The 24,994-nt window shown below is 45.0% G+C and overlaps 1 protein-coding gene across 4 annotated transcripts in view; it reads right to left on the reverse strand.

The window, feature by feature from the left end:
- LOC125456638 (collagen alpha-1(XXIV) chain) overlaps window positions 1–24,994 on the reverse strand; it is a 373,921-nt gene that overhangs the window by 218,908 nt on the left and 130,019 nt on the right. For 3 of the 4 annotated variants that reach the window (XM_048539953.2, XM_059648174.1, XM_059648176.1), the window contains exons 6-10: window positions 21,032–21,085; window positions 19,085–19,138; window positions 8,118–8,162; window positions 3,836–3,889; window positions 1,635–1,679 (exon numbers count right to left, since the gene is read on the reverse strand). In XM_048539953.2, coding sequence (XP_048395910.2) covers window positions 1,635–1,679; window positions 3,836–3,889; window positions 8,118–8,162; window positions 19,085–19,138; window positions 21,032–21,085 — 252 coding nt within the window. The remainder of the gene's footprint in view (window positions 1–1,634; window positions 1,680–3,835; window positions 3,890–8,117; window positions 8,163–19,084; window positions 19,139–21,031; window positions 21,086–24,994) is intronic. The other variant, XM_059648175.1, reaches the window with a different exon arrangement.

A 24,994-nucleotide genomic window follows, 5' to 3' on the forward strand; every position in this document is an offset into this window, starting at 1 on the left:
GCTGCTGCAATCCATAATTCTAAACACCCATATACCACTAATTTGAAATCCAAACTCTAAACATTATATATATGTAATACACCATTTTTGAAAAATTCATTCATGGGATATCACTATGCAGGCCAGCCTCAATTGCTCATCCCTAACAGCCCCAGAGGTCTGCACAATCTGCAACCTGATGCAAATGTGTCTCAGTGACTAGCTGCCACACTAATTAACTAAACTAAAATACAATTGCATTCGATCTATCAAATCAGGCCTCATTCTAGGATCTCAGAGAAAACAAGAAATGCCGATGTTGGAGTCAGAGATAACACAGTGTGGAGCTGGAGGAACACAGCAGGCCAGGCAGCATCAGAGGAGCAGGAAAGCTGATGTTTCAGGTTGGGGCCCTTCTTCAGAAATGGGGCCTCTGAAATAAATAGAGAGGCAGGGGGTCGGGCTGGGGAAGGTCGGTATCACCATCCTACTTACTTTCCCCAGCCCGACCCCCACTTTCTACACTTATTTCAGGGCCCCCTTCTCCTTCCCTCATTTCTGAAGAATGGCCCCAATCCATAATGTCAACTTTCCTGCTCCTCTGATGCTGCCTGGCCTGCTGCGTTCCTCTAGCTCCACACCGTGTTATCTCATTCTGGGATGTGCCTTGTCCAGCAGTACTGGGTCCATTTATCTTTGGATATTGGAAAGTGTTCTCCTGGCAAGGGAATTTAGAATGTGGGGTCGATAGAACTGAGATGAGGAAACATTTCTTCACTCACAGAATTACAGTTTCATTTATTAATCTTTGCTATTCTGTATCCCTGAAAACCTTGGATGCTCAGCCGTCGAGTGTATTCCAGACAAAGAGTGAGACTGATACTTAGGGGGAGGCAATAGCCTAGTGGTATTATTGCTGGACTGTTAGTCCAGTGACCCAGGTAATGTTCTGGGTACCTAGGTTCGAATCCTGCCGTGGCAGTCGGAGCAATTTGAATTCATTGAAAAAGGAAATCTGGAATTAAGAGTCTTATCATGAATCTATTGCCAATTGTTGGGAAAAGCCCATCTGGTTCACTATATTCTTGAGGGAAGGAAATCTGCTGCCCTTACAGGGTCTGGCCTATGTGTGACACCAGACCCACACCAATGTGGTTGACTCAACAGCTCTCTGGGCAATTAGGGATGGGCAATAAATGCTGCCTGGCCAGTTACACCCATACCCCATGAATGAATAAAAACAAAAAGAGGAGAAATTCTTTCACCCAGGCAGTGTTCGGCCAATGGAATTTGCTACCACTGAAAGCAGTCAAGGCCAAAACATTGTACTGTTTCAAAAAGGAGTTGGATATAGAGTTTGGGCTAATAGGATCAAAGGATTTGGGGGAACATGTTATTGCGTTGGATTAATTCATAACAGGGCTGAAAGGCCTACTCCTGTTTCTATGTCTGAAGTACATATTTTTGGGTATTAAAAGAATTAAGGGACATGGGAAGGCAGTGGGTTGGTGGGGTAACGGTGGATGATCAGCTATAATCTCGTTGAATGGGGGAGCAGAGGCTTTTGGGGCCAAAAGGCCAGTTGGGGCTGTAACTTGTGGTTTACATTACACTGTTTATGTTATCATTCAGGCATCCACCAAAGATGTACTCACCGGTCTACCTTTCGGGCCAGGATTTCCTTTGGGCCCAGCTAAACCCTGCAATAAAAAAAGGAATAAACATATTAGGAGTTAAGATTACAGATTCCCCTCCACAAAGATGGTCCAATTGCTGAGGCCAGGTTTTAATTTCAGATTAAGAGACTTGTAGTGGAGTTACCATCATTTTGGCACAGCCATGCTTTCTCTATCCCTCTCACTTACTTGAGAAGTCATCCTGTTGCTTTCTCGGTAGCAGAGAGTCTTTGTTAGGACGCCAGCTGTGAGAACCTTGTGCCGGTGACCGAGTTCATCCCCTCACTATCCAACTGGAGCTAGTCTCAGCTGGGTGCCTGTCTCTTACATGGTAGGGCCTGATTTCCCCCATTTGTTCATGCGAGTGGAGAGCTAATACCCACGGAAAAAAAAAAATCCTTCTCAGACCTTCCCCTATTACTCTCGACATTACACTTGCTCTTAACAAAGTGAACATTATGAGAAACTTTCGAAAACCTCCCCGCCACCCATGAGCAGGAATCACACAAGCATTAAGTTAATCAGGGCTGCAGGCACCATGTGCCAATATAGCTTTTACAATTTACTCTCAAATTTCAAATTTTACCTTACATTGTTGCTTTACTCCACACTGCTACATTTTGGCTACACACAGCAACATGGGTCAAACAGAATTGGAGCAGGAGAGGGCCATTCAGCCTTGGGAATCTGTTCTATCCTAAATACTATAATGGCTGATCACTGTCTTAACTTCAGTCATTATTCTGTCTTTATATTTTATACAATTGGCTGACAACAATCAGAATTAGACTTCAATGATTTATTCAGTTAATTTTTGTACATCTCTAAAATCCACCAATGGGCTCTCTGCTGTGGCCTATCATAAGCCCAATTTCACCAGTCAATGCTGTCACAGTCCTGGTCAGAACAGGCTCATCTTCAACAATCATCGCAATGTGAAATTACAACCAAATCAATCTCTGGTATAGTTTAAATTCCTGTCTACTTTAGATGATCAAAAATTGGAACAGAAGTGAGCCATTTGGCCCCTCAAGCCTCATCTAAAATAATGGTTGTTCATAACTGCAGCATGTAACCTGGAGGGACGTCAGCCTTTTACTGGTGGCTCCTAGGTCTGAAGTCACCCATATCCCAAAGTGACCAAGTAGTCTTTCATTTTTGAAGGAGAAGATTCATCCTTTTGAAGAATTCCAGATAGAAGTAAATTGTTGCTAGTATCCTAACTCTGGGCTTTTTCCTCAAGGTCAGAAATTGGGATGTTCGCCGATGATTACACAATGTTCAGCACTATTTGTGACTCCTCAGATACTGAAGCAGTCCGTGTTCACATGCAACAAGATTTGGGCAATGTCTGGCATTAGCCTGACAAGTGGCAAGTGACATTTGTGCCACACAAATGCCAGGCTACGACCATCACCAATAAGAGACAATCTAACCACTGCCCCTTGACATCCAATAGCGTTACCATCACTGAATCCCCCACTATGAACATCCTGGGGGTTACCATTGACCAGAAACACTCAAGAAGCTTGACACCATCCAGGACAAAGCAGCCCACTTATTTGGCACCACATCCATAAGCATCCACTCCCTCCACCACCGATGCTCAGTGGCAGCAGTGTGTACTATCTACAAGATGTTCTGCAGAAATTCACCAAAGATCCTCAGACAGCACCTTCCAAACCCACATCCACTTCCATCTAGAAGGACAATAGCAGCACACATAGAGGAACACCACCCCCTGCAAACTCCCCTCCAAGCCACTCATCATCCTGACTTGGACATATATCGCCGTTCTTTCACTGTCGATGGGTGAAAATTCTGGAATTCTCTCCCTAATGGCACTGTGGGCTGCAGTGGTTTAACAAGGAAGTTCACCAGCACCTTCTCAAGAGCAACTAGGGATGGACAAGAAATGCTGGCCGGCCAGCGATGCCCACATCCAACAAACGAATAGAAAAAAGATAATTGAGGTTTAGCATTTGTGCATTTGTCCTGATGAAAAGCTGCAATAACAAATCTCCCTTTTCATCAGGACTCATGTTCCAGGCAACAAACAAAAACTTAACGTAAGAAAATGCAGCAATGCTATTTGAAGGTTTAAAGAAAGGCTGAGATTGGTTGATTGTGGGACTGAGAATGAAGCAGCATGTGTAAAATCGAACGTGTAGTTACTGCACCTGCCTGCCTGGGTATCCACTCACTCCCGGGTTCCCATCCGGCCCAGGGGGACCCTGCAAAGTAAAACATCTGGCAATAAAATACAGACCACCATCAGAAATAACAGACTGAGGGGCACAAATTTATCTTTATTCACAGGAAGCGCGTGAAAGTCGCAGCAAACAGTTTGTGTTTCTCCCTAATTACCCATCAGAAAGTCAAACATAACTCACTCACTGACCAGGCCATTTTGCGGGGCCGATGGCTCACTGATATCATCACTAGGCAATTTAATCAGAGAACCAGGCAATGTTCCAGGAACTGGGGGTTCAAACCGTACCATGGTAAAATTTAAATTCAAGAGAAATTTGGAATTAAGATCTAATGATGCTCATGAGGCTGCTGCCAATTGTCAGGAAAAGCCATCTGGTTCACAAATGCTCTTTAGGGAAAGAATCTACGAGTCTGGCTCTGCGTGACTCCAGACCCACAGCAATGTAGTTGACTCATAACTGCTGTCTGGGTAATTAGCGATTGGCAATAAATGCTGAACTAGCCAGTGAGACTCTCATTCTGTAAATGAATAAAAACAAAAGTTTTGCTGTGGGTCTGGAGTCACATGTTGGTTGAAATAGGTAAGGACAGCAGATTTTATTCCGTGATGGGCATTAATGAATGGAAGGATTTCTAACAATAATGTGGTACATAGATAGATGAACCAGGATCAGAAGTAGGCCATTCAGCCTGCTCCTTCATTCATTAATCCGACTGTAATCTCAACCAACATTGCTGGATAATAAAATGTGAGGCTGGATGAACACAGCAGGCCAAGCAGCATCTCAGGAGCACAAAAGCTGACGTTTCGGGCCTAGACCCTTCATCAGAGGGTCCCTGATAAGCTTTAAACTGGGTGTGAGTTTACTCGCTGAGTTGGAAGGTTAGTTTTCAGACGTTTCGTCACCATTCTAGGTAACATCATCAGTGAGCCTCCGACGAAGCACTGGTGTTATGTCCCGCTTTCTATTTATCTGGTTGGAACCCAAGGAAACCTAACCAGATAAATAGAAAGCAGGACATAACACCAGCCCTTCGTCGGAGGCTCACTGATGATGTTACCTAGAATGGTGACGAAACATCTGAAAACTAACCTTCCAGCTCAGCGAGCAAACTCACACCCAGAACCTCAACCTGAGCTACAAATCTTCTCAAAAGCTTTAAACTCCTTGCTTAACAAGAATTAATCTACATCTGGCTTAAAAATATTTCAGGGCTCTGCTTCTCCCAGAAGAGGAAACATCCCTTTCACAATCATCCCATCAAAACCCCTCAGCATTTTTTTCTGTTTCATTGCTCACTCCTCAAGTCCAATGGCTACAAGCCTTGTCTGTTCAGCGTCTCCGTAAGAAATAAGGGCAGAATTAGGCCATTCGATCAAGGCTTATAAGTTTCTCAACTCCATTTTCCTGTCTTCTCCCCGTATCTCTCAATCCCCTTACCAATCATGGACCTGTCTATCAGTGATAATGGGAACTACAGATGCTGGAGAATCCAAGATAACAAAGTGTGGAGCTGGATGAACACAGCAGGCCAAGCAGCATCTCAGGAGCACAAAAGCTGACGTTTCAGGCCTAGACCCTTCATCAGAGTGTGATGAAGGGTCTAGACCCGAAACGTCAGCTTTTGTGTTCCTGAAATGCTGTTTGGCCTGCTGTGTTCATCCAGCTTCACACTTTGTTATCATGGACCTGTCTATCTCTGTCTTAAGTACACTCAATGACTTGGCCTCCACGTTGCCCTCTGGCAATGATTTCCACAGATTCACCACCCTCTGGCTGAAAAGATTCCTCCTCATCTCAGTTCTAAAGGGTTGTCCCTTCACTCTGAGGCTGTACGCTCAGTTCCTGCTCTCTCCTACCAGTGGAGACATCTTTTCCACATATACTCTATCTGGGCCTCTCAGTATTTTGACAGTTTTAATCAGATAGCCCCCACTCCTCTAAACTTCATCAAGTACAGACCCAGAGTCCTCAACTGCTTCTTATATGACAAGGCCTTCATCCTCAGAATCACTCTTGTAAACTTCCTCTGGAGGCTCTCCAGCAGCAGCACATTCTTTCTTAGATACGGGGCCCCAAACTGCTCACCATATTCCAAATGTGTTCAACCAGGACCTCATACATCTCTGCTCTTGTATTCTAGCCCTCTCAAAATGAAGGGGTGGGCTGGGGGCAGGGTGAAGGGTGTGGGGGCACGGTTGTTGGGGTGGGTTGAGGTCATGACAGGCCATTTGTCGTTCACCAACATGATTTATATCCCGGCCCAGGGATGTATCTGAGCCTGACCAATAGCAGACCAGTTATTACAGCAAAGAACTGACCAATAGCAGACCAGTTATTACAGCAAAGAACTGCCAAACAGCAAGAATTTGAAAAACCTTCCAGCAAAAAAAATCTCCCGTACGTCTCAGATGTCCTCATTTTTCAAGGGCCACAACTACCCCCCCTCAGTGGTCGAGAACATCCTCAACCACGTCTCCTGCATTTCCCACAACTTATCCCTCACCCCCCCTTCCCTCAATAACAACCAAAACAGAATCCCCCTCGTCCTCACGTACACCCCACCAACCTCCGGATCCAACGCATCATTCTCCAACACTTCCGCCATCTGCAATCCGACCCCACCACCAAAGACATTTTCCCCTCCACACCCTTGTCTGCTGCCTGGAGGGACCACTGGGTAACCAATGAGGGAGAAAGGAATTGAAGGATATGGTGGTAGGATAAAGCCTAAAGGGGCTGAACAGTTGATCTGAATGCTTAATTTCTTTGCAGTAGATTTAACCATAACCTTTGATAAATGTTTTGGAAGCAGTCTTTTTCCAACACAGACTTACACCAGCATCCTCTCACCTCCTCTTCCCTGACGAAAGGGGACTATACCTTCCCATCAGGGGCCTGGTCTGCCAGAGCTTCCTCCCAGCACCCTGACCTCTTACTGCTGGTCAACATCATGGACCAGGTGTAGGCCATTTGGCCCCTTGACCATTTAACAGAATCATTGTTGATCTGACATTCATTAAATCCCTACAGCGTGTAAACAGGCCATTCAGCCCAATGATTTTCATCAACCCTATGAAGACCACTCCACCCAGACCCTGGCTCTCCACCTAGCCCCGTAACCCCTGCATTTCCCATGGCTAAACCACCTAACCTGCATACTATGGGTAACTTAGCACGGCCAATCCACCTGCACATCTTTGGACTGTGGGGGGAAACTGGAGGACCCAAAGGAAACACACACAAAGAAAGGGAAAATGTGCTAACTCACACAGTCTCGCGAGTCTGGAATTGAACCTGGATCCCTGGCACTGAGAGACAGCAGTGCTAGCCACTCTGTCACCCTAACATCCCACATCCACTTTCCTGTCCTTTGGCCATAACCCTTGATTACCCGAATGATCAAGAATTTATCTATCTTCACCTTAAATATACACAAGGACTCTGCCTCCACAGATCACTCTGTGGCATGGAGGTTCACAGGCTCAACCATCTGAGAGAAGAAATTCCTCCTCATCTCTGACTTAAATTGGTGCCCCTTTGTTCTGAGACTATACCCCCTGGTCATTGACTCTCCCATGAGGGGAAACATACTCTCAGCATTGACCCTGACCAGCCCCTTAAGAATCCGATGTGTTTCAATGAGATCACCTCCCATTCTTCTAAACTCCAGTGAGTAGAGCTCCAAACGGTGTAGCCTTTTCCTCAGAAGACAACCCCTCTATACCAGGGGCCAGGATGGAGAATAGCCTAGCCCTGAGCCTAATTGGCTATGCAGGGGCCTCCAGTTGGGCGATGGAAGGACGGGAGCTCGATGCTGGAAGTGACAGGGAGGACAGCTGAGGAATCTTGTGGGGAGCCTCTGCCAAGAACCAGCCAGCAACAACCAGTTCATGACACTCTAGCCATGGAATCTAAAATGGAAGCATTGCTGGACCAGGAGTCAATGCAGACCCATAAGGTCATGAGAAATAGGAGCAGAAACAGGCCATTCAGCCCATTGAGTCCGTTCCACCATTCAGTGAGGTTGTGTGATCTGATAATCCCCAACTCCACTACCTTGCTTTTCCCCATAATCCTTAACTCATCGATCAAAGGAGTGATGGAAGGACAGGGCTGAATGTGAGTGAGGTAATTGGCAGCAGCTTGGAGAACAGCAATTTAAAAATCCACCAGCTCAGAAATAACAATGAACAAAGTGACACGATGATGGAGCTGTTAGTAAGGAGAGAAGTTTACTACATACACGTTCCCCTGGGGGTCCAGGTGCACCTTGGTATCCTTTGGGACCCTGAAATAGAAATATTAGAAAAAGTGATGTGATTTTCATGGCCAGATAACAAAACAATGTGCCAACACCTCAAATCCTTTCCCCAGTATAATTAATACCAGAGAGACACTGCAGATGCAAAGTTAATTCACTTGTATAATCAGTCAGACATGGAATAACTCCACAGAGGCTGGTATCCTGTCATCAAGTCACCCTTTATTTACACATGGAGAGTTCTTGACATTGCTCCAGCTCCCTTACAACCAGCTCTCAGTGAACGGAACCTCTGGCAGTCCTGTTTATATCTGTCAGCCAGGGCTCCCTGATTGGACCAGATTAAAAGCTCTAGCCAGGGAACTCAGATTCTATGAGGGTCATCTGGTTGACCCTATTACAATCACTACAAGACTAGAAACCAGAATATATCTGCTTATAGCTACGTTGACCTGTTATCATAACATGCCATGCCCATCTCCCTTGTGCCAACATCACATATCCATTGTCATTAAAGTATTTGCCTGAGAAAACTTTTCTTAAAAAGGGGCACATTTATTCAAAGAATAATTACCCACAATTTCAGGCAAACACTTCCTCTGTATTTTGCCAAATACTGCAAAGTCACAACACAAATGTTCAAAACATTTGTAGAATTTAGAAATGACAGCACGGGACAGTGGCATTCAGCCTACTGGGATTGTAACAGATCTATCCTGTAAGACTCTTTCTTCCTACTCCTTTTCCCATCACCCTGTAAATGTTTCCACCTTCAAGCATTCATCAAATGCTCTTTCAAAATTTGTGAATGACTTTGCTTCCACTGCCCTTTAAAGGCAGCATGTTCCAGATAAAAGAAATTCTCATCTTCCTCTCTAATTCCTTTCTAGATTCCCTTCAATCTGTCTCCCTCTCCTGTCACTGGAAACACTTTCACCTGATTTACCCAATCCAAACTTGTCATAATTCTGACCAGCACGATTCAAGCTCCTCTCCACCTTCCCTGCTCTGAGGAGAACATTCACAGTTTCTCCAGTCTCCCCTGCAATTGAAATCTCTCGCAACATTCTGGTAAATCTCCTCTGCATCCTCTCCCAGGTCTTGACATCCTTCCCAAAATGCAGGGACCGATAATCTTCCCATGTGAAGGCCTGACCAGTTCTTGAGAAAACATTTAACCCAACCTCCTTGCTTTGCGCTCTTGTGCACATCTGTCACATGTATGCTGTTGTAATTCAATGTGTACCACATTACCACAAACAATGGACATTCCTGCTTCACATGAGCCTTCTCACATCCCCACTTCATCTCACTCAATCAACGCAACCATCTATCCCTCTCTCCCCTGTTTTATTTAAAACACTAGGTCTTTTTATTTCTCTGTATTTTTTGATTGCGGACTGCAATGAGAAAAAAAATGTTTCAAAACCAAGGATTGCTGCATGTTTTGGAAGCAAAGAGCCTGACCCCCATTGTGTGCACTGTTTACACAGCTGCTGCTTCCTGCTGCAGTTGAAGTGCAGCGTGCAGAGGAGCTGGAGCCATGGGGTTGTTTGCAAATACGGTTGTGGTTAGTACATGTAGCTGATTCGCTGTGGACTAGTGACCAGTTATCAATTACAAAAGCCTTCTGCCTGCCAATTGCTGTATGATTGGTTTTGAGGTAACTGGTCATCTTGACACTGTGAACATGGCAGGGAGAAGTCTTTCAGACCTCTGTCAGTTCAAAGAAGAACAAATAAAATTACAGCACAGGAACAGACCCTTCGGCCCTCCAGGCCTGCGCTGATCCAGATCCTCTATCTAAACCTGTTGCCCATTTTCCAAGGATCTGTACCCTCTGCTCCCTGCCCAATCATGTATCCATCTAGGTACATCTTAAATGATGTTACTGTGCCCACCTCTACCACCTCCGCTGGCAACTCATTCCAGGCACCCACCACCCTCTGCATAAAGAACTTCCCACACATATCCCTTAAACTTTTCACCTTTCAACCTGATATCGTGACCCCTAGTAATTGAGTCCCCACTCTGGGAAAAAGCTTCTTGCTATCCACCCTGTCTATACCCCTCATGATTTTGTAGACCTCAGTCAGGTCCCCCTCAACCTCCATCTTTCCTAATGAAAATAATCCTAATCTACTCAACCTCTCTTCATAGCTGGCGCCCTCCATACCAGGCAACATCCTGGTGAACCTCCTCTGCACCTTCTCTAAAGCATCCACATCCTTTTCATAATGTGGCGACCAGGAGCTCTGTGCACCCTCTGCAGCAAAAGCCACTTTAACCTTGAAGAATAGCAGCGTTTTTTTCCCCACTATGACTTTAAATTAACACGTCAGAAACCTTTTATAAATGTGAGCCAGCCACACTACGTACTTCCTGCAAAACCAGTGAAAGCGTCTGGAGACGTAAGACCAGAAAGCACCGTTATAACCAGCACAAGAACCTTCTCAGCCATTGCTTGAGAACAGAAACAATTGAACTGCTTTTCCAGTCTTTCCTGTCATCCATTTTTCTTGTCTATCTGTAAAGGCAGCTTATAAAATGTTACAGCTTTAATTATTGAGTTAAAAGCCGATGTTTCATCATTATTTAACAGTAGCTAGACTTATTTACTTGTAATAAAGAGTAATTCCTGTTAATTTCAGGAACCAAGCTCGTGCTTTCTCTCGACCTAAGTCAGGGAAAGTAAAGAGTTCTGTGGACTTTTGAAATATATTAACTTTTCCGATGTTCCCTAGAATAGTGGGGCTTGATTTCCAGCATGCTATCCCAGTTAGGTGTAATACCTGCCCACACACCACCTCCATCCAGATCCCTAAACAGCCCTTCCAGGTGAGTCAGATCTTCACCTGCATCTCCTCCAACCTAGTCTACTGTATCCAGTGCCCCCCAACTGTGGGCTAAGTGACCGTTTTTGCTGAGCATCTTTGCCTAGCCTGTAACGGCCAACCTAACCTCCCAGTTATCACACATTTCAACTTCCCCACCCCCCATCCCCCAAATACCCCGCTCCCCGTCTGACATGTCCGTCGTCAGCCTCCCCCAGTGTCACAGCAACTCGGAAATCAAATTTGAGGAATAACGCCTTATCTTCCGCCAGGGCACCCTACAGCCCGGAGGATTCAACACTGAGTTCTCCAATTTCAAACAATCTTCCCACTCATTCCTGGCTCCCTTTTCAGCCCCACCTCCTCCCTTCCATTCCACCTATCGACCCTCCCTTCCAGCCATCAACTGGATTCACCCTCCCATCGACCAACCAGAATCATACCTACCACCAGTGTTCACTTATCACCACCTCCACCCCTCTGTCCCACCCTTTACCTGCAGCTCTCCCTAGCCCATAACCAGTCCTGCAGAAGGATAATACACAAAATGTTGACTATTCCTTTTCCTCCCAATGCTGTCTGGCCTGCTGTGTTCTTCCAGCCTCCTGTTTGTCGACCAAGGTGTAACATTAACTTGTTTCTTCCTAAATGCATGAAAACTGTTCACGGAATCATAAAATTGTTACAGCACAGAAGGAGGCAACTCGTCTCTGTGCCGTTTCTGTTCTGTAGTGCCAATCTCATCCTTTCCCCCCTATCTCTGTGCTCTATTTCCATCCAAATAATGCTCCAATTCCCCCCCGAATGCCTGAGTTGACACTGCCTCCAGCATATTTCCAGGCAGTGCATTCCACACCCTGGCTACCAGCCATGTGAAAAAGCTTTCTTTCCCCCTACATCCTGCTTGCTTCATGTGCAGATCACTTTATAATGATCTCCACCACTCCTTGTGGAAGTGAGCTCCACAGTCTCCTCACTTTCAGAGGAAAGAGATTTCTTCTGAATTTCCGATTGGATTTATTCTTGAACATTTTATATTTATGGCCGGTGGTTTTTTGGTTTGCTCGCAAGTGGCATCATGGTTAGTGCTGCTGCCTCACAGCGCCAGGGGCCCAGGTTCAATTCCACCCTCAAGCGAGTGTCTGTGTGGAGTTTGCAAATTCTCCCCATGTCTGCGGATTTCCCTTGAGTGCTCCGGTTTCCTCCCACAGTCCTAAGATGTGCGGGTTAGGTGGATGATCCCTGGAAATGGCCCATAATGTCCAGGGATGTGTAGATTGGATGGGTTCGTGGTAATGGGTCTGGGTGGGATGCTCTGAGGGTTGGTGTGGACTTGTTGGGCCAAAGGTCCTATTTCCACACGGTAGGGAATCTATAAGAAGTGAAAATCTCATCAGTGAAATCATTGTGAGAGTTAGTGCAGAACTCTTTCCCCAGCTCATGCCAATTCTTCATTGGTTATTAAATGCTCAGCATGACAGTGAGAATCCTGGAAAGAGAGAGTTTCAGTAACCAGGAATAAAGACAAAGATTACTCTTCCCAATGCTGGAGACAGTTCAATCCATTTTGGCATTCCCACTCAAAATATCCACATTCGCAGATTATTTTCCAAATGTAGTTATCTGGTCAACAGAGCAGGAAAAGCCAACACTGCAGCTAAAATTACACCCTCAGCAAAGACTCTATCAATGCAGAATCCTACAGACGCTGTAAAACTGAACCAAACACTGGAAATACACGGCAGGTTTGACCACCTGTGTGGAGAGAGGAGCAAAGTAAGCACCTCCAGTCTCTCACCTTGGAGTTAACTTTCTGGTTTAGTGCATTGACAAATCACATCTGATCACATCACATCACATCATCCAAATCACATCACATCGGGCGGCACGGTGGCTCAGTGGTTAGCACTGCAGCCTCACAGCACCAGGGACCTGGGTTCAACTCCAGCCTCGGGTGTCTGCCTGTGCGGAGTTTGCACATTCTCCCTGTGTCTGCGTGGGTTTCCTCTGGGTGCTCCAGTTTCCACCCACAGTCCAAAGATGTGCAGATTAGTGTGGATTACCCATGCTCCATTGCCCATAGTGTCCAGGGATGTGTAGATTAGGTGGGTTACAGGGGGATGGGTCTGGGTGGGATGCTTTGATGTTCAGTGTGGATCTGTTGGACCGAAGGGCTTGTTACACACTGTACGGGTTCTACGACCTGGTACTCTGTGATAAAGTCACCGAGCTGAAGCTTTTACTCGGTGTCTCTCTCTGCAGTGACTACCTGACCTACTGCGTATCTCCAGCACTTTGTCTGAATTCCAAACTTTCTTTTACTGCTCCAGAAAGCGATGAACCAACCTGCCAGATGATTTGGTCTTCGGTTAATCCTTCAAATTAACAAACTCACTTAGAAATGGAGTCACTGTGCAAAAATAAGGGATCATCCATTTAAGACAGAGATGAGAAGATGTTATTTTCTCTCAAAGGAGCGTGAGTCTTTGGAATTGTCTTCCTCAAAAGGTGTGACGGGGTTATCAGGAGCACGTGGGAATGTGGGTGTGTGTTATAATCAGATTTGCCCTGATCTTATTGGAGGGTGGGATGCGCTTGAGCGGCTGAATGGCTGCTGATTGGTTTATTTGTTTGGGGTCTCGAGTGCTGACCTTCTACCTGAGGCACCAGTTCTTTCAGATAAGTAAAGGCATTTTGTACAAAAGCAGGGAAGTTAACAGTGAACAAAGCACTGCAGATACTGGAAATCAGAAACAAAAATAACATTGCTAGAGAAACTCAAATCCGGCAGTATCTGTGGGAGGGTCTGTCTGTTCTGAAGAAGGGTCACTGGGCTCAAAACATTAGCTTTGCCTTCTCTTTACAGATGTTACCAGATCTGCTGAGTTAATATTGAACTTTGGTAAAACTCAAGTGAAAGCACAACTAGAGTATCGCATCCAGCTCTGCTCACCATATTTTTTTCTTTTTTTATTCGTTTTGTGGGATGTGGGTGTCTCTGGCCGGGCCATCATTTATTGCCTGTCCCTAGCTGGCCTTGAGAATGGTGGTGGTGAGCTGCCTTCTTGAAGCGCTGCAGTCCACTCCTGCTGTGGGTTGACCCACAATGCCCTTAGGGAGGGAATTCCAGGATTTTGACCCAGCAACGCTGAAGGAACAGGGATATATTTCCACATCAGGATGGTGAGTGGCTTGGAGGGAAACTGGCAGGGGGTGGTGTTCCCACGTATCTACAGCCCTTGTCCTTTTAGCTAGAAGTGGTTGTGTGTTTGGAAGGTGCTGTCTGAGGATCTTTGGTGAATTTCTGCAGTGCATCTTGTACATATTAGCAGCAGTGTGCACTGAGTGTCGGTGGTGGAGGAAGTGAGTGTTCAAAGGAGGTTTACAAGAATGGCTCCAGAGCTGAAGTGATTATAGCGATGGAGTTAAGTTGTTAAGGCTAGACTGGTTGTCTTTGCAGAGAAGAGTGTTGAAGGGAAATTTGAAAGGGGTGTACAAGTCTTCATACATCAATCAATAGTCACTAATATTCAAGTTTGTTGGTTAACAGCGAAGACAAATGGGGTTTCTTCAATAAGAGGGAAGTGAATCTGTAGAATTAGTTACCACAGAGGGCTGTAGAGGCTGGATCATTAAGTATACTGAAAGATGACAGCATCAGTAAGAGATTCTGGGTTATGGAGAAAAGACAGGAGAGTGGAGTTGAGGATTATCAAATGAGCCATGATCTTATTGAGTGGCAGAGCAGGCTTGATAGACTGAATGGCTTACTCAACTCAGAGTCTCAACCCTTTACAAAGCAGGCCCAGAGATGGGTTTGCAGCATTTTTTATCCTGGGTTAAGACTAGTCTATGTACAACATGAGGAATAGGTCTATTTTGATGTTCAACAATACATGAAGTTCCTTTCCTCGCCAGGTTTCCTCAGTTATGACAGCCTCTATGCGTAGCAAGAGTCTGTCCACCTTCACCTTAAAAATAGTCAAATTCTCTTTTCCTCAAAGGTTGGTGGGAGCAGAGTTCCAAAGACTCATGACCCTCTGTCAGAAAGAAATTCTCATCTCTGCCTTGAAAAGACAACCCCTGATTCCTACACAGTGACCCCGAGCTCGAGACTGTTTTCCTCTTGTGGAACATTCTCTCCATAAAGTCGCTTCTGACTCTTCTAAATTCCAGCATTTACAAGCCTAGTCTGTACAACCTTCCCTCATAAAATTACCCACTCGTTCCAGAAATGAGTCTAGGAAACATTCCTCTGAACAGCTTCAAGCATAAGTTTGACACTGAGCCGTTTGAATACAGCAATCAGGAAATGGGAAGGAGTTGGTGACATTGGAATGGTGCTTGTGGCACAGAAGACAATGTCTGACCAGCAATCCCCAAACAACAATTATTCCACTGTATATTTAATCAACACATCATCAAGACCTAAAGAATGGCTGCCTCCTTGTGCCTTATTCAAAATGAGATGTGGGCAAATTTTGCAGCAGTGAACTTCATTGCAAATTAAATGTCAAAGATTATCACTTCGACAATTATTCCACAGAAACCTTACTTAGTTTTTTAAAAATGGCAATGAGTAACGCACAATGAAGAAATATGCAGTAAAAGGGAACCATTTGGTTATTTGCTCGAAGGTCATTTGAATTTTAGTGAAAGAACCTCAAAGCTTCTCATCTTGCACTCATAGGACAGCGCAGCACTGGAACAGGCCCTTCAGCCCACCAAGACTACACCAACACATGATGTCTTTCTAAACTAAAAACCTTTTGCCTCTGAATGCTTTGTATCCTTCTACTTGCTGCCTATTCATATACCTGTCAAGGTGTCTCTTAAACCTTACTGTTATAGAGTCATAGTCATACAGCATGGAAACAGACCCTTTGGTCCAACTCCTACCTGCCAACAAAGTTTCCCAAACTGAACCAGTCCCAATTACCCATGTGTGTCCCATATCCCTCTAAACATTTCCTAACTGTGTACCTGTCCAAATGTGTTTTAAATGTTGCCTTTGTACTCACTCTCCCACTTCCTCCAGCAGATCGTTCCATACACACACCGCCCTCTCTGTGAAAAAGTCACCCCTCAGGTCCCTTTTAAATCTAACCCCTCTCACCTTAAACCTATGCCTTCTAATTTTGGACTCTCCTAACCTGGGATAAAGGTCACCCCTCAGCCTCCTATGCCCCAGGAAAACAAGTGCCAGCCTATCTAGCCTCTCCTTGTAACTGAAACCCTCCAGTATTGGTAACATTCTTGTAAACCTTTTTGCACCCTTCCCAGTTTAATAACATCCTTCCTATAGCAGGGCAACTAGAATTGTACGCAGTACTCCAAATGTCGCCTCAATGTTGTACAGTCTTAATGTGACATGTTTTGGGCTCCACCATCTCCTCTGGCAATGTGTTCCAAGCACTCACCACCCTGTGTAAAAATCATATCTCCTTTAAATTTACTTAAACATATGCCCTCTGGTAGTTGGCATTTCTACTCTGGGAAGAAGATTTTGAATGTCTATTGTATCCACGCCTCTCAAAATTTGTAAATGTCTGCCAGGTTATCCCTTATCCTTTGATGTTTAACTGAAAACATGCCAAGTTTGTCCAATCTCTTCTCGTAGCTAATATTTTCCAAACCAAGCAACATCCTGATAAACCATTTCTGTATCTGCTCCAAAACCTCCTCATCCTTCTTGTAGTATAGCAACTAGAACTGTACACAATATTACAAATGTGCCCTGACTAAAGCTCTACACTGCTGCAACATGACTTGCCATTTTTTTCTACTCTAGATCCTGACTGGTGAGAACAAGCATGCCATGCACCTTCTTGACCATCTTATCCACTCGTGTTGCCACTTCTAGCGAACTCAGACCTGATCCCTCCATTTTTTTTTCATTAACAGGGTGAAGATGTTGCTGGCCAGGCAGCATTTATTACCCATCCCTAATTGCCCAGAGGCCAGTTCAGAATCAGCCACATTGCTGGTTCTGGAGTCACATGCAGGGCAGACCAGGTAAAGATAGCAGTTTCCTTCCCTAAAGGACATTACTGAACCAGATGGGGTTTTCCGACAATTGGCAATAGATTCACAGTCATCATTAAATTCCCAATTCCAGATATTTGTATGGAATTCAAATTCCACCATCTGCCATGGCAGGATTTGAACCAGGTCCCCAGAATGTTATCTGGGTCTCCAGATTAACAGTCCAGTGATAACACCACTAGGCCATTTCCTCCCCCTGTATGTTGATGCTTTTAAGGGTTCTACCATTTCCTGCATACTTCCCTCCTGCATTAGATCTTCCAATTTGCATCGCTTTGTATTTATCCAGATTAAACTCCATCTGCCATTTCTCTGCCCGAGTCTCCAGGCAATCCATATCCTGCTGTATCCTCTGGCAATCCTCCCCACTATCCACAGCGCTCCCAATCTTTGGGTCATCCACAAACTTAACGATCAGGCCACCTACATTCTCTTCCAAATCATTTATATGTATTACAAACAACAAGGACAGCACTGGTCACAGATCTCCAGTCAGAAAGACACCCTTCCACAGCTACTCTCTGTCTTCTATGACTAAGCCAGTTCTGTTTCCATCCTACCAGCTGATTGCAGATCTCATGTGATTTCACCTTTGGTATCAGCCTGCCATGAAAGACCTTGTCAAAAGGTCTTGCTAAAGTCTACGTAGACAACATCTACAGCCCTGCCCTCATCAGGACAGCTTTACAAGAATGCCAAGACATTAAAGGAAGAACACCAATTTATTCTCTGAGAAACAGGCTGCTGGTTAGTTGGCAAGTGGTCTCTCAGCAGTCAAGGCATTGCCATGGAGAGAGAATTGGAAAACAGTTATCTATTGTTTAAATTTCATAAACACCGCAGCTACAAGAGCAGGTCAGATGTTAGGAATCCTACAGTGGGTAACTAATCTCTCGACTCCCCAAAGCCTGTCCATCATCTACGCGGCACAAGTCAGGAGTGTGATGGAATACTCCCCAATTGCCTAGATGGGTGCAGATCCAACAATACTCAAGAAGTTGATACTATCCATGACAAAGCAGCTCACTAGATGGATACCACACCCACAAGTACCCAATCCCTCCACCACCAACGTTCAGTAGCAGATGCCCTGCATAAATTCCTCAAGGGCTGCACAATGGCTCAGTGGTTAGCACTGCAGCCTCACAGCACCAGGGACCTGGGTTTGACTCCAGCCTCGGGCGACTGTCTGCATGGAGTTTGTGCATTCTCCCAATGTCTGTGTGAGTTTCCTTCAGTTTCCTTCCACAGCACAAAGATGTGCAGGCTAGGTGGATCGGCCATGTTAAATTGACTGTAGTGTTCAGAAGTGTGTGGGTTATCGGGGGATGGGTCTGGGTGGGATACTACAAGGGTCGATGTGGACTTGTTGGGCCGAAGGGCCTGTTTCCATGCCGTAGGGATTCTATAAATTCCTCAAGGCTCCTTAGACAGCATCTCCTAAACTGACAACCACATATACCTAGGAGGACAAGGGGAGCAGATACCAGGGAACACCCACTACTGGTGAGGTTGGTGGAGAAAACAGAGATGGAAGGGGCACAGAGGTTGGATCTGAAAACAAGGATTAGAATTTTCAAAGCTGTCAGCTTGGGACCCAAGGTAGGTCAGTGAAAACAGGACAGTGATGGGCGACTGGCGCTGGAGGGGATTTAGGAAGAGGGCTGTGGTGTTCTGGAATTTACAAAAGTAAAGAAAATGGAACATCAACCAGGAGATGGTCAGAGTCACAGTCAGGACCAGGTCCCATTAATGGAATGCCATGAATTTATGGAACTTTGCTCATTTCAGAAACTTTGCGAGGATAGGATTCAAATCATTGCTGTATATGGCATTCACTGACATTTTAAAATCCCCAAGCAGGTTAGTATTGCTTGTTCAAACTCACTTCTTCCTGAAACGGTTCTGTCCTTAAGCAAGCAAAACCCAATTCTACAAGAAAACAATACGTTGAAGTTCACACGATGGAGAAAATAAGGCTGGGCTCAAGGCATTCCAACATTTTGATTCTTCTTCTTTGAATGCATACTCTCGACAAAAAATTTTTATGAACAAACAGCAACTTTTTACCTTTTGACCCGGTGGACCAAGAGGACCAATTGGACCGATGGGACCTGGATCGCCCTGTGTGTGGAGAAAGAGAAATATAAAATCACAAGATCAGATACAAAGGAAATTCTACTATCACTTCTGGTAGGTGTGTAGCACACTGAATTCAAAGAACATATCAGGGAAAAAGTTACAGAGCACTTAAGGATAAGGCTGGAGCAGGAGGGAAAATTGGATAACTCACCCAAAGAGCTGGTTTTGGCACAATGGGCTGAATAGCCTCCTTCGACATTGTATGACTCTGTGCTCAATTGAATATCTTTAGTGCTCTCCTACCCTCTCTGTTCTGTGTAGAATGAGAACGTAGATCTCATTGAAATCCATATTCCCCAGTGGGTTTGAAAGGGGAGATGATGAGAGGCTGTTCCCCCCACCCATCCGTTCCCCAGCCCCCAGAGATGCTAACAGTTACCCATATGTTTGCAAAGTTTGTGAAGATCAGTCGTTTATGACGGGAAAGGGAGGGAAGAGGAGTAAACTTTAAATCACAGGCAACTCTTCCAAGGTAAACATCTCAGCAGTGTGCCTTGAAATCGTTGAGAGAATCCTTTCCCCCACCCCTCCCCCCACCCACCGCCAGGTCCTAGCACCACCCTATTTGAATGGGCTCATATTTACTAAGGACAAGCAGGAATCAGCACAGCCATTGAATGGCACAACAGGTACAGAGGGGCTGAATGGCCTCCAGTTCCTCTTCATTTATGTGGGCACGGCTTTGCGTGCGTTCAAGGAGCTTCCAGAATCATCAACATGTGAGCTGACAGAACAATGAGTGAGCCTTGAGAAATCAGGTGAAAGAAGATTGCGTATCACAGTCTGAATGAGTTATGTTTGAAGGAGTATGTAAAATCACACTTAACAGGGCTATCGTTCCGCAGGAAGTTACCTGAGAGCAGTGTTCCCACCTCTTTAGTTTGCAACAATGAACAAAATAATGCCTTATGTATTTATGGGAGGTATGGAGGAAGGTAGGAAGGGAAATGTGTAGAGTCATGGGGAGGGAGATAGGAGAAGGAGGTGGGGAGGGAGGAGGTGGGAGGAGGAGGTGGGGAGGGAGGTGGGAGGAGGAGGTGGGGAGGGAAATGGGAGAAGGAGGTGGGGAATGTGGTTGGAGAAGGAGGCGAGGAGGGCGGCGGGGGAAGGAGGCGGGGAGTGAGATTCGAATTGAGAACAGTGATGGGACCATATTAAAATTAGAACCACACCATTCAGGTGAGAAGTCCAACAGCATTTCTGCAGAAATACTCATGCACTCTCCCTTGAACAGAACAATTAGGACTGAGATTGATTTGTGAAGTTATCATGGAATGTAAGATGAAGGTGAGTAAAGAGAATTGAGATGAAACATAATCTAATTGAATGGTGGGACAGGTTTAAGTGGTTGAATAGCTTCCTCACCTCCTAAATGCTGGCACTGTTCATTTTAAAGAGACCAATTTGATTAACTCTACCCTGACTGACGAAAGGTCGAGATACTGCTCCCAAGTAATCTCATGCAAATTGGAACCATCATTCAGATCCAACACCACATGCGAGAAGGACATGAAAAGCTAATGGACAACAGTGAGATTCTCCAGGTCTCCCTGGCCACACCCTGTGAACCCGTGCAAATCCAAACCCACATAAAACAGAAAACACATACAGATGGTACACCGATGACAACTGCGGAAACAAAACATGCAGAACACATCAACACTTTGCAAAAAACCCGTGTCCTCATACTGAAACCATGCACATTGACCAGGCTCTGCAATTCTCATTTCTTCGGTAACCAAGCCTCCTTCAAAGAGAAGGATAATTCAGTGTGCACCATGCAGACAATGAACAGTGATGGACAAGAATGGACAGCACAGACACCGTTACACATAAGACTCCCCATGACACAGATGAGATCCCAGACCAATTTACCTGTGCTCCGGGTGGCGCTTTAATGGGAAATAAGCCTGGTTCACCTTTTGGACCCTAATGTCGGAATTATGTATGCACCAACATAATAAACAAACAGAAGGCAAGTCAACTCACCGTGACTTATCAGATACAACATCAGACAATGCAAATCAACAGTGAACATAACTGCGGCTATATAAATATAGAACATAGAACAATACAGTGCAGAACAGGCCCTTCGGCCCTCGATGTTGCGCTGACAATATGTAGATGTAAATAATCTCACGTACTGCAGCAAATATAACATTATTGTCGATGACTGGTTTGCAGCATTCCACAGATGAAAGGTTAACTTGTTCAGACATTTAGCACCTATGTGAGGCAAATTGCACCTGCATCCCCGCTCTCTCCTTCTGAATTAAGTCAACAAGTGGAAAGTTAGCTATGCCACATGCTCACCACCCATTAGGCTCTAATAGGCATGAAAAGGGCTTCAATTCAACTCAATTAAAGCAAGCTTCGCCATCAGAATGTTTTGCTATTACTCATCAGCAGGGTTTTGTCTTTGTGCACTGTTCAGCAGTGGGCAGAAGCTAAGAGAGTCCTTCCAAAGCAAAGCACCCTTCTCTGTGGTTGAAGCAACTTCATCAGGTTTGTTGACACTGGCTAGTGACGAGTCAGAGGCTGTGGGTTCAAACCCTGCCCAAGGCCTGAGCACTGAATCTAGGCTGACAATGCAGCGGAGGATCGAGTGAGAGTGCCTTGTTGCAGCACCCAGCCTTACAGATACTTCACACTTCATCTCCCCTGGGTGTGGCAAAGTGCTTTAGACAATGGTGCACAGAAAGCTCCCATAAACAAAGTTTAGCAGTGGGACACCTGATGGTCTATTTGAACAGCAGTATCCCACTGGTAAACCTGGTGAATTACACGGGCAACAACCTGCATTTCCATAGCACCTTTAACCAAGGAAAGTATCCCAAGATGCTCTAAAGCAGCAATAATCACAGAAAACCTGATGCAAAGTCATCTCATGAGATGTGACTTAGAGTCAAACGTTTGCTCAAAGATGTAGTATTTTAAGAATGTCACAAGAGGGAAAGAGGGAGGTGGGGGGGAGAGAGAGAGACAGAGAGAGACAGAGAGAGAGAGAGAGAGAGAGAGAGAAAATCATGATCACACCTATCCCCTGATAACCTTTCACCCTTTTACTTATCAACAATCTACCTCTGCCTTAAAAATATTCCAGGGCTCTGCACTCACCACCTATTGAGGAAGAGTCCTGGAGACTCAACACTAATGGAGAGAAAAAACATTCTCATCTGTCTGAATGAGCGATTGCTGATTTTGAAATAGCTATCCCTAGTTTCAGATTTTACCACAAGAGGAAGCATCTTTCAACTTACTGTCAGAGATTGATAGAGACATACAGCACAGAAACAGACCCTTTGGTACAACTTATCCACACCAACCAGATATTCTAAATTTATCTCGTTCAAGTTGCTAGCATTTAGCCCATATCCTTCTAAACCTTTCCTTTTCAAATAACCATCCAAATATCTTTTACATGTTGTAATTGTACCAGCCTCCAGCACTTCCTCTGGCAGTTTGCTCCATACATGCACCACTCTCTGCATGAAAAAGTTGCCCCTTAGGCCCCGTTTAAATCTTTCCCCTCTCACCTTAAAGCTATGCCCTGTAGTTTTGGTGATAATGGGAACTGCAGATGCTGGAGAATCCAAGATAATGAAATGTGAGGCTGGATGAACACAGCAGGCCCAGCAGCATCTCAGGAGCACAAAAGCTGACATTTCGGGCCTAGACCCTTCATTCATATTGGGCTCCTCTTCCCTGGAAAAAAGGTCTTGACTATTTATCCTAGCCATGCCTCTCATGATTTTAAACACTTCTGTAGGGTCACCCCTCAGCCTCTGATGCTCCAGAGAAAATACCCTCAGCCTCTCCCTATAGCTCCAACCCTGGCAACATCTTTGTAAATCTTTTCTGAATCCTATCAAGTTTCACAACATCTTCACCTTCCCTCAGGTTTTAGTCAAAGTGCTTTTTACTTTTCTAAACTCCAGCAGACATAAGCCTATCCTATCCAGCCTTTCCTCATTAAACCAGCCACTCATTTCCGATCTTAGTCTGGGAAAGCTTCTCTGAAGTGCCCCCAACACACACTACATCTGTATAAGTGAAGTCTAATTTCCATATTTTTGTATTCAAACTGCTGAAGGGTGCTAAAGGCAATTACATAGATGGGGAGGGAGGGGGCTACTGAGGGATCTTCCAACAAACGTGACACCTTCAAAAACACAGCAATGGCAGATGGGAACCAACAGAGGTCAGTCAGCACAAAGGTGATGATTTGATGTGAGCTACAATTAGGGACAGCAGAAATTTGTTCGAGCTGTTATTTATACGATCCCCGAGATGCGTAAATGAGGAGTTTTGCACCTGTTAAAAGGCACTCCTGTAGAATTTGCTGTTGATGGAGTGAGACTGAGTTCTTCAGTGACCACTCTATTACCAGGCATGTTTCGACCCTGTATTTAATCCTGGTGATCCTTTACAGTGTGGATTTTTTTTACTATTATTCAACAGCTTTTTAATTATTAGCTTGTGAAAGAATGTGTTTGGAAGTTGAATTAATTACACTGAGCCCTGTTCACTTAGGAATGTTACAATTAACAAAATGGCAGTTCATCTTAAGAAGGAAAAATGTATTTTGCTGGAGGCATGTTTTCTCTGGTTTGACATTAGGGGAAGTGAGTTTGTGTGAGGTACTACATTGTCAAGAAATATTTTCTTTTGTGTGAACCAGTAAATCTCTGACAACTTGAGCATTTAAATAATAGATTAATCCACCTCTTTATATCTGTCCTGCTAACTGGGGCAGCTCTCACCCTGGTGCCATAGAAACAGCAAATAGGATGAGGAGTAGTCCATTCGGCCCTTCAAGCCTGTTTCAAAATTCAATACAATCATAGCTGATCATCCAACTCAGTCCCGTTCCCACTTTCTCTCCATACCCTTTAATCCCTTCAGCCCTACAAACTATTTCTAACTCTTTCTCGAAAACATACAATGTTTTAGTCTCAACCAGTTTACCTGTGGAAGTGAATTCCACATACTCCCCACCCTCTGGGTGGGGGCATTTCTACTCATCTCAGTTGTGAATGGCCTTCCTCATATCCTTAGACCTTGAGCTCCAATCATCAGAAACATTCTTCCTGCCTTCACCCTGTACGTTCCTATTAGAATTTTATAGTTTCTATGAGATTCCCCTCCATTCTTTTAAACTCCAGTGAATATAGTTCTAACCGATCCTGTGTCTCCTCATAAGTCAGTCCTGCCATTCCAGGTGAACATTTGTTGCACTCCCTCCATCACCAGTATGTCCTTCCTCAGATATTGAGAACAAAACTGCACACAATAGTCCGGCCATAGGCTCACCAAGGCCCTGCACAATTGCAGCAGGACATCCCTGTACATGAATTCCCATCATACCATTTGGCTTCTTCACTGCCCACTACACTTGCATCCTTACTTGTAAAAACTCATGCAGGATCACACAATCAGAAAGTGCCGGAGAAACCTAACTGGATTGGCAACATCTGCGGACAGAAAGCAGAATTAACTCTTTGTAGGGTTACTGGACTTGAAACATTGACCCTGCTTTCTCACCATAGCAGCTGCCCAGCCCACTGAGCTTCTCTAGTGATTTGTTTCAGACGTCCAGCACACGCAGTTTTTTGCTGTGTTTTAATGTGGAAGGACACCCAGGTCTCATTGCACCCCTCCCTTTCCCCACCTGTCTATCATTGCCAGAATATCATCAGCTTTGGTTTCTCCCCCAGCTCCTGCGCTGTTGTCTCTGGCAGCTACCACACCCCAGCAATCAATGCTTGGATCCTTCTATCTCCTGTCACAGGGGGACGTCTCTCAGAACTCAGGCAGCGAACAATCAAACGCTGAAGA

This window comes from Stegostoma tigrinum, chromosome 8, assembly GCF_030684315.1.
Source record: "Stegostoma tigrinum isolate sSteTig4 chromosome 8, sSteTig4.hap1, whole genome shotgun sequence".
Lineage (NCBI taxonomy): Eukaryota > Metazoa > Chordata > Chondrichthyes > Orectolobiformes > Stegostomatidae > Stegostoma > Stegostoma tigrinum.